Below are 10,741 nucleotides of genomic sequence, written 5' to 3'. Positions count from 1 at the left end.
ATATATATATATATATGAATCCTCGTTTGGAGAAGGGGTCTGGAATTATGTAAGGGTATAGGTGTTTCTTTTTAAGGTTAATGTAAAAAGTTTAAAGTGCAGCTTCTTAGCATGGTATACCAAGTTGAGTGATTTTCTCAGAATTTGGTAATGTTACAAACTGGAAAACATTGTCAGTTTAAATTCATAAGGACGTAAGAGAAACCCCAATACGTTATCTACGGACAGCAGTATTTGTCACGATAATTAGAGCAAATTACTCAGAAAAATATTGGAATATTTAATATCAAAGATGCATTTAGGCCTAAGATCTAAATTTAAAATAATGAATAAAATAATGTGTTTAAGTATATAGAGAAAGTGTACACTGTACAGTACTAGTTTTTTGTACTTTAAGTTTGGTAAAAAATGAAGGTGATTGTGTGTGTGTGTGTGTGCGTGTGCGTGCCTACCTTGTTATATATTTCAGGATTTTTTTTTTTTAATCCTTTTATGTAAACTTTTTCCTTATGTGTCACAGGCACTGCTACATCAACTTAAATGGGTTGTGAAATAGAATTGAAATAGTGCTAAGAGAATAACATCTTAAAGAATGCATTTTCAATAACTGATGGTTTTGGGGTAGGATTGAGTGAGAAATATGGTTTTTTTCTTTTTCCCAACTCTGAGCAAAGTATATCTTTGTTTAGATACACTTCCTGGAAGAGAAATGTACTGTCATTTGAGAAAGGCATTCTGGGTTGCTGTAGGAAGCAGTTGAAACTGATGGTTATCTTTTATTGTTTCAAATATATTTGTGAGCTCTGTCTTTTACAAGAAAAATATTTTCTTTATTTATACCCTGTAGCCATATAGTATGATAGACAAGAATACTAACTCCAGATGATTTAGCACTCACATATTTGCAAGTTAAGGGTTATCAAACTCATATATCACTACTGGGGTAGAGAAGGGAACCCTCTTTGTAAAAGTGATACATTTTTCTTTAGAGGAAACAAAATTGTATATTTTTGTCTTTTGTTTATTAACTGGTATATGGTGACTTCTATTGGGGGTGGGGAATGGAGTTAGGTAGAAGATCTCTCTAAGAAATAAACCCTTCTAGGTTTAGAAATGAGAAGTGTCTTAACTGCCAAAGCCAAATCATTTTTTATGGTAAAATAGTTTAATATAACTTTTTTTCTTTTGACTTTGATTTAGTGTTGCCTGCGTTTGGGCCTAAAAATACTTGTTACATCGAGGGTACAAGAATGTACATATCACTTAAATAGAAAGGAAGCCTCGGTATAGCAATTTAATTTAACTTTGTAATCTAAATATTCATTGTGAATGGTTTTGCTGCTATCATGATAAAGTTCTTATTTTCTCATTTAAGGCAAAAGTTAAAATAATTTGATATTAGTGTTTTCCTTTACTTTTTATTTGATGACACAAACTAAATTTACACTGTTAATATGTGGATGAATGTGGAGTTTGTATCTAACCTCCAAGCCATATAAACTCTGTTGCTATTTTTTAGCAAGTGGTGATGGCAAATTTTGTAAACCCATTCCTAAACCTTCTAAGCCAAAAGTATATACATCATACTGTTTAAAAGTTATTTGAAACCTGGACATGTTGTACACAAAACTAAATAATATTGTGGTGGCTTTTGGACTGGCATAAATTTAGTAATTTCCTAAAAAATTATGTGATGACCCCCCTCCCCCAAGAATATAAGCCCCATGAGGAGGTGGATTTTTGTGTGTTTTGTCCATTTTTGCCTGACACGTGGTAGGTTCTTATTACATATTTACTGAATGTACAAATTTTAAATGGGTAATTCAGGCTCTACTCTTCTTTTCCTTTGGGAACAAGAGATTTTTGCAGTCTTATTAGTATTATTCTTTCCTACCTTCAGGTGACTTGATGGAAGGTGAGCTCTACTCTGCACTCAAAGAAGAAGAAGCATCTGAATCTGTTTCTAGTACCAATTTCAGTGGTGAAATGCACTTCTATGAGCTTGTAGAAGACACAAAAGATGGCATCTGGCTGGTTCAGGTATCAGAAACAGTGATAGAAGTGAATTTATTTTTACCAAAATAGTATTCACCAGCTGGTAACACTTCTATGTACACTTATGTCATGGTTCTTAGACATAACTCAGTTCTCATAGGGAAGCTCCAGTGTCCTCTTAAAGAGATTTTGCAGACCAGGGAAAATGAAAATTGAAGAGTGGGGGAAGGGAAGTGTTGGGGAAAGAGGATCAATTGTTTAGAATCAGCAGAAGTAAATCCCTTTTTAGTTGTTGGATCTTCATCAAAGTAAGAAGCACACATACATATTTCTTTTATTTAGTGATATGAGCTATTTCCCTCAATTTTTGTTAACTCCAGTTTTTAATTCAGTGATCCAAATAATTGTTGTATCTAAAAGAAGAACCCTAAAGTAAAAGTAAAGGAATCCTTCCACAGGATGATAGCCGACTTTGTGACTATACAGGAAGAGCTATTATAGGAAATAGTGGTGGTTGCTCATTACTTTGCTTATGAAATTAGTGAGATTATAATTTTAAACCCTAGCTCTTATCAAAACTATGAGATTTAATTAGCATATTAGAATTTTAGAGCTCTGAAGGACTTTAAGAGTCTCTTATGCTTCCCGAAGTGTAGTTTATGTACCACTCATGGTGAATGAGTGGGCATACATGAACATTTGTGTATTTTAATGTAAATTAGAAAAATCAGTATATTGAATATGTAATTTCATAAATATTGTTTAGGGTAAGCCTAAAGTTATTCAGATTTTTTAAAATGTAAGTTTACTTAAAGTAACAAAAATATCAAGTAAATTAATGTGTGAATTCAGCTAAAATAGTAATTATTGAACCAGGGTCAAATCCCAGGTCCCCTCATTTCCTGTCCAGTACTCTTAAAATTTCATACTGGGGTTGGCAAAGTTTGATTTAGGGTATAAAAATCAAAATAGCTGTTGCTTCATATTTCCTTCAATATGAGATAGTGACTGCAAAATGTGGTAGAAATGTGAGTTCAGAGACCTTAGTTGCAGCTCTGGTCTATTGCTATTTGCATTATGATTGTAAATAGATTCTCCATTACACATGGCCTTAAATAAATAAATAAATATATATATATATACACACATATATATACACACATACACATATATATATATATCTAAAGAGAATGGGACAATGCTTGGGTAACTGGGCTAAAGAGTTAAGGTTTGGAAATTCCTCAGGTGATTGGATTGGATATCTATGACTTTTCCTTGCCACCTTGCTAGTGTGTTTGACCTATTATCCTCAGATATCTAAGTCAGTAATTTTTTAAATTAATTTATTTTCCACTTAGAGTTGACAGACATATAGTGTAACATTAGTTTCAGGTGTGAAACATAGTGATGACATTTATGTACCTTATAAAATGATCATCCCAATAAATCTACCCATCTTATGACATACATAGTTACAATATTATTGACTGTATTCTCTATGCTGTACTTTATATCCCTGTGATTGTTTTTATAACTGGCAATTTGTACTTCTTAATGTCTTTCACCTTTTCCACCTATCTCCCCAATTCCCCTTTCAACTGGCAACTTACCGATTTCTTCTCTATAGGTATGAGTTTGTTTCTGTTTTGTTTGTTCATTTATTTTATTAGATTTCACATAATACCATCTAGGTCCAATCATATTGTCACAATTCATTTTTTTTTAGGCCAAGTAATATTCCATTGTATATATGTACCACATCTTTTTAATCCAGTCATCAGTGAACACTTAGGTTGCTTCCATATCTTGGCTTTTGTAAATAATGCTGCAATAAACATAGGGGTGTGTGTATCTTTTTGAATTAGTGTTTTGGATTTCTTCCGATAAATACCCAAAAGTAGAATTGCTGGGTCATATGGTAGTTCTATTTTTAATTGTTTGAGGAACCTCCATACTGTTTGCCATAGTGGCTGCACCAATTTACAGTCTCACCAACAGTGTACATGGGTTCCCTTTTCTCCACATATTGTCCAACACTTGTTTGTTGATTTATTGATGATAGCCATTCTTACAGGTATGAGGTGATATTGTGGTTTTGATTTGTTTGTTCATTTATTTAGTGATTAGTGATGTTGAGCATCTTTTCATATGTCTGTTGGTCATCTGTATGTCCTCTTTGGAGAAATGTCTATTCAGGTCCTCTGCCCATTTTTAATCAGATTATTTGGTTTTTCTTAGTGTTAAAGTTGTATGAGTTCTTTATTTATTTCAGATATTAATCCCTTATCAGATGTATCACTTGCGAATATCTTCTCCCATTCAATAGGTTGTCTTATCATTTTGTTGGTAGTTTCCTTCTCTCTGAAAAATCCTTTTCGTTTGATAATCCCATTTGTTTATTTTTTCTTCTGCCCAAGGAGACATGTCCAAAAAATATTACTAAGAGGAGTGTCAAAGAGTTTACTGCCTATGTTTTCTTCTAGAAGTTTTGTGGCTTCAGGTCTTACCTTTAAGTCTCTAATCCATTTTGAGATTATTTGGATATATGGTATAAGGAAGTATCTAGTTTCTATTTTTTTTTTTTTTTTTGCATGTATTTGTCCAGGTTTCCCAACACCATTTATTAAAAAGACTTTCTTTACTCCATTGTATATCTTGCCTCCTTTGTCATAGATTAATTGACCATATAGGCATGGGTTTATTTCTGTGTTCTCTATTCTGTTCCAGTGATGTATGTGTTTATTTTTATGCCAGTACCATCCTGTTTTGATTACTATAGCCTTGTAGTATAGTTTGATATTAAGCTTGCGTGATACCTCCTACTTTTTTCTTTCTCAAGATTGCTTTGGCTATTCGGGGTCTTTTGTGATTCCATATACATTTTAAGATTATTTGTTTTAGTTCTGTGAAAAATGCCATTGATATTTTGATAGGGATCGCGTTGACTCTGTAGATATTTTTGAAATTTAGTAATTTTTAAATTCCGCAAAGGGAGAACCTAGGAGATATAGTCTGTACCTTATCCATCAAATTCTAGTTTCTTTTCGTGTCAGTTATTTGGTATTGAAAAATAAACTGTAGCATCTTTAAAGCTTTAATTTATAAGTAAATTGTTATACCATTTCTTTTCCCAGATATTTATTTCTGATAATCTGATCAAGAAAGACTTACTTGTTTCAACAATTTTAGTTTTATTACTGAGATTGAGTTGAATAGCCAGTCCCACTGCCCTGTATTCTGTGTTGAAATGTTTGTCCACACATTGAATGATCTCTAGAGATGAATGTTAAAGATGCTAAGCACCTTCTAAGTTTGGAAAAACTGTCAAAAGTCTGATTTATAGAGTGCTACCTATAGAAAATAAACACATTTGGTTCACTAATTAGCAATATATTCTTGGCTTATGAATGATCTACTATTTTTTGATGTACCATTCAAGGTAACCATGGATTTAACTCCCTTATGTGCCAAAATTCAGACAGTTTATTCAGCAGATAAATATATACCGAACCCTGGAGATATACCAGGAACATACACCAGGCTAGGTCATTGCTCTCTCAGGCAGCTCACATTTCATTTGGGAGAGGTAGGCACTAAATAAATAAATATTTAATATAGCATCAGTTAGTGGAAAGTGCAAAGAAGAAAAATAAGCTAGGCAAATTAGGGTAAGGAGACAGAATGGCAAGGAATTTTCTGTTAAGGTGTTGCTTGAAGTGAAGAACAAATAATGAATGATAGTGAATGTTAGCATTGTAAATTCTAATCACTAAACTATTTTTCTCAAAATATTTTTTAAACCTCATAGGTATTAATAGTTGAAAAATGACTCCTAAGAAAAATGGCATGTATTTATATAATTTTCTGTGTGTTAATGGCCCAGCAGAACACACACACTTAATTTTTCCAGTGACCTTCAAGATCACCACTGTCCAGCTTGTATTATTTGGGACTAGTGACTTACGTCTGTCAATGGCTGGCTTGGGTTGGAAGAGCAGTCTCAGGCAGGACGATTGAGAAGACTGAGATTGAAACCCTTTTCTCGGCACTCTGAACTCACCAGCCAACCTAATCAGCACAGACATTTTGTTTTCACTTCTAAAAGAGGGCTTTTTTTTCTTTTTTTCTTTTTAAATTAAAAGTATCTGCTATAAACAGAAGAGAAATATTCTCTTGGTTGCTTTTCATTCTTTCAACTCAGGTCATGTTTATCTAATCTTGTAAAAAATAGCTTTCAAGAATTAGTTTTCAACAATTTGAATTATTCTTTTCTAATTGTTATTTTAAAAGAAGCCGACTAATTTTAGTTTGTTCTATCATTTTTTTTAATCCATGAGGGTACATAAATCCCAGCCAATTCAGTCCTCTTCAGATTGCCTTTATTTTAAGTATCCTGTGTAAGAAATATTTAAGCACATCCAAGTTCTTTTTTTCCTTCCAGTTTCTAACATCGTTTCCTTACTCAGATGAATTATAGTTTCCTTTTGTATTTATTGAGAAAAAATGTAGTTAGGTGGCATATAACTGATAATTAGCACTTTAGACTTCAGATGTCATTTTACTGAAAGGATATCTGGATTTACTTAGGGAAAACATGACTTTAATAAATGGGTATATGACGTAGGTATTCCATTATTTGGTCAGTTCATTATTTTTCTGAAATGGATTGATTGGCAATCTGGGTTGATTATCTTTTTTGGTGACACTACATGTGGAATGACACTATGAAAGGAAAAATGAATGTCTAATTCAATCTATATTCCTTATGATTTCTGTCTTCTCTACAACTCATGAGTTTATTTTCTGCATAATACATATTAATGATCTTTATATTTTTCTCCTCTTGTTTGAAGATGTATTAGTGCTCATGAATTATCCTGATAAAAGTACTCTATCCTGATAGAGTACTAGGATACTCATTTTCATGTCAAGCTTTTCTATGTCTATTCTGCAATCTCTATAATATAAGGTAGAAAAAACTAATAGCTCTTTTTTCTAATGGTCCTTTGTAACATTCTAAGTTTTCCTGCTTGGTTATATTCTTCATTAGCTATTTATATTCCAGTTTTGTGGATGCCTTGATTCTGCTGCCACCCAATCATCTTAGCATCACAAACAGAAGACACTTTTCTTTCAGAAGACTCTTAGGCAAATAGAACAGTGGATAGTCTTCTGAAATAGAAAAAATTGCATACTTTATTGGTTTTATGGATTTATCCTTAACATTTTTATCTCTCTATGACTTTTTTTCAAAGAATTCAAAGAAGGACAATGATATTTGTTCCCTACTGGCTTTGTCACATCATAAGGAATTTAACATCACTAGAATTGAGATAGCAGTGAAAGTATCACATTAAAGTAAAGCTTTGGGTCTGTATTTACTGAAATATTATGTTAATGTATTTCCTGTTTGGCTGAAAGGAGTTAATAGTTGTTTTAAATTTGTTCATCTTTGTTCCCAGACAGTAGCTTTGCCCAGGGAGATTCTAACCTATTCATTCCTTTCTTGACAGTACTCTAAAGACAACATCCATGGCAAGCCACTTTATCCTTTATTTCGTATTGGTGAAAAACTTTTGTGTTTACTCAGAAAGGAAGTTCGTGGAAATACCAAAGAAATAATTCAATGCCATTGAGTTTTGTTTTTGTTGATCACTCGTCCTCACTTTTAATGATTTCATGCAATTTGCATGTATACATTTAGGTTTGACTGTGATTTTCAAAGTGGAAACTCCCTGTTACAACAAAATGTTGAGATATGTAGAAAATACAGCATAGCACTCCTGTCCTATGAGGTTATGTTAGCCTAGATGTTGTTGTATGGGGATTAACAATATTAAAAGGAATATGCCAAATGTTCTCATTAATAAAACCTACCTTTAAAACATAGGCAAAAATGTGTGGTGTTTTTTTATACCAATGTAATGCCTGTAGTACATGTGGAAGGGACTACATGTACTACATGTAGGTAACCTGAGGCCCAGTTTTTCTTTGTAAGTTTAACTGGGCTACACAAGATTAACATCAGGAAATATAGGCACTTGGCATAACATGACAACCCAGTTCCATCTAGTGATGTGCTGGAGCCAGCTCATGAAGGGCAACTGCTTCATGAAGGGCAATTGTTAACCCTCTTTCCAACTCTACATTTAGAGATGTCCTGTTGCTAACTTGAAGTTGGCTATCCGGGAGTATTTACACTAAGGAAATCAGCAAATCAGAGCTTTTTTTTTTTCTGGAGAGCTAGTTGTTAAACCAGCAATCCACTGGTTTCACCCATTCATCCAACTATCTAACAAATATTTATTGAGATCTAATGGATGTCTTCTGACCCTTGTGTTAAGCACCGAGGGCACAAAGACAAATAACTCGTCATCTGTGCCATAAAACAGCTTACAGTTTGGTTTACTAAAATATGTAGGCCAGTAAAAATCGTAGTATATGATTGTCTTTCCCAGCTAAATCAGGTGGTCCATGATGCTAGCATTTTGAGAGATCTTAAAGAAGTCTATTAGACAGTGAAGTGGAACCTAAGGAAATTGCACTGGTTTTTTTTCTGGAAAAAGAGTATCTTAAATATACTGGATTGAAAGTTTATGTCTGACGGGTTAAAAACATTGATGTGCAATTGCGTAGCAAGGTACTATTTATGCTAATGTTTGTCCAAAACCTTCCAGATGACAAGTTGCTGGGGAAGAACTTTTTATTATAACAGTAATCAAAAACTTGGGGTCTTTAGAAAATATGTACAATCGGAAGTAGAAGAGTTACTAAACCATAAAAAGCTGAAATGCTTTGGTTCAACATAAATATTTAATGAGTACCCAAATGAGTTAGGCTAGCACCACTAGACTAGCTGTTGGAAGTACAGTGGTGAGCAAGTGTTGGGATGCCAGTTAGAGACAGATACCTTGGGGAAGGGATAGAAAGATTGCTTCATTTCTAACTTGTGTTGCCAAGTCTGTCCCAGACTTGGGAACTCAGGCTGTGCTTTTATCTAATTTTTTTCTAGTCTCTGAAAATATTCTCCACAGAGAACATAAAAATCCTTCCTGAGCTGCCTAGGAGTTTGCCTCTTCTCTTACAAGAACAGCAGTGTGAATGCCTCTCAAAACCTCGGCATACTTTTGAGTATAAGCTATAAATTGGGAACTTTTGCTGGTGTGACACAGTAATAATAGGCTTAGAGTATTTTGTTGTGCCATGTGACTCAGCCAGATGAGTTATTTTGTGAAAATATTAACATTTTTAGTGATTGTTTAATTCAGCCTCCACCAAATTTAATTTATGCTGAACCTTCAATTGAATAATTATTTAGGACATTGGGCAAAGTAGCTTCTAATTGTGGAAACATAACTGTAGAGTCAAAAAAAAAAATGCTTTCTTGAAATGCCTGGGGGACTTTTCAGTTTTTGTGGCTCTCTCAGTCAGGGATCATTAAACTCTTCAAAAGTGGGAACAGCTTGCTAAATAAATAAGTCTCTGGAGTTAAACATTGTCATGTACTTGCCCCAGGGGTGTTCCCACCTCTCTTCACATGCTTCTGTTGTCTGTGCTGTAACTTGGGTGTCTGTGAACAAGCCCCTCTCATTCCAACTACTTTTTCTGGCATTGGAGCTCTTATAAGTCTGAAAGATACCTGTGCAGTGAACGGGATCTTCACTGGAAGATGCCCCTAGACTTAGGGCCATATCTTATATAGATTAAAGCAACCTCTTGATTAATCCCTTGATGCAGTATCATCGAAACATATACCTGAAATGTATGGGTTATTTGCAATCTTGATTAGGAAATGGGAGTGAAAGAGAGTTCTTGTGAAAAGAAGGCAGAACAGGAAGTATGGTGATAGGATTGCACAGAGACTTCTTAATCCTGATTGATCTGAAAAGTTCACGATTTCTTTGGTTACTTGATAGAAGACCTACTGTATTGACTACTGTGTTTCGTTGTTTGGGGCAGGTGGGGGGGCGGGGAGAGAAAAATGCCTGCCTTGCTAGATCTCTCTTATTCTTCAAGTAAAATTGATGCAGCACTTTTAGACCACTGAAAAATGTGGAAGCTAGGGACCTATTGTGTAATGTAACCAATGTGGACCTACTGGCAGAAGGAGTTTTCATCTATTAAGATAGTGTCCTCAAATTGCCCTCTTCCTGGTTATCTCAACTATCTAGGCATTTGAATAATAACTTGTGTCTCAATAAGGACATTTATTTTCACTAAAAAGTACTATAGAAACCATTTATTTAGTGTCCCAAATTGTGTGTGTGCGTGTATTTATTAAGCATGTTAAAATTATGTTACAAAATGTTACATATGCACGTATGTCTTTTTAAGTAATGAGGATGATAATATCAACGGTATATGGCAGAGATTACTGGACACATAAAGTGCCACTTGTCACCACCATGTGCTCTCTCTCCTGCTGCCCTTGAAATCTGTTAGACTTTGGCAGAGGGGCCACAGATAAGGTAGCTGTACCATCTCCTGCTTCTTCCAGGTTATTGACTATTGGCACTCATTTTACACACAACCCTGGGATTTCACTTCCTAGAGGCTTTTTTTTTCCTCGCAGAAGGATTAGAGGCCCCCAGGATATTGTGTTGTAATTTTGAATTAGTATGAATAATCTAGCATTTATTAAAAAAAAAAAAAAAACCGGGCCTGTATGCCCTGTGCTTAAATCAAACATGTTTTCATGAAGACATTTTTTGATTTTCCTTTAAGTTCCCACTTAGTTATTTTTGTT

At 34.1% G+C, this 10,741-nt stretch overlaps 1 protein-coding gene across 4 annotated transcripts in view; it reads left to right on the top strand.

Moving 5' to 3' along the window:
• Positions 1-10,741, top strand: part of LOC102882656 (charged multivesicular body protein 3) — a 98,846-nt gene that overhangs the window by 1,001 nt on the left and 87,104 nt on the right. For 3 of the 4 annotated variants that reach the window (XR_001517394.2, XM_006917718.3, XM_006917715.1), the window contains exon 2: positions 1,901-2,040. Coding sequence is in view for 3 of the 4 variants with exons in the window: in XM_006917718.3 (XP_006917780.1) it covers positions 1,901-2,040 (140 nt within the window). In the remaining variant the exon portion in view is untranslated. Of the gene's footprint in view, positions 1-1,900; positions 2,041-7,508; positions 7,885-10,741 lie in introns of those variants that run through there. The other variant, XM_006917717.3, reaches the window with a different exon arrangement.

Source organism: Pteropus alecto, unplaced genomic scaffold, assembly GCF_000325575.1.
Source record: "Pteropus alecto unplaced genomic scaffold, ASM32557v1 scaffold117, whole genome shotgun sequence".
NCBI classification, from domain to species: Eukaryota; Metazoa; Chordata; class Mammalia; order Chiroptera; family Pteropodidae; genus Pteropus; species Pteropus alecto.
The sequence above is the reverse complement of the archived record's forward strand: the minus strand, read 5'-3'. Positions and strand labels throughout refer to the sequence as shown.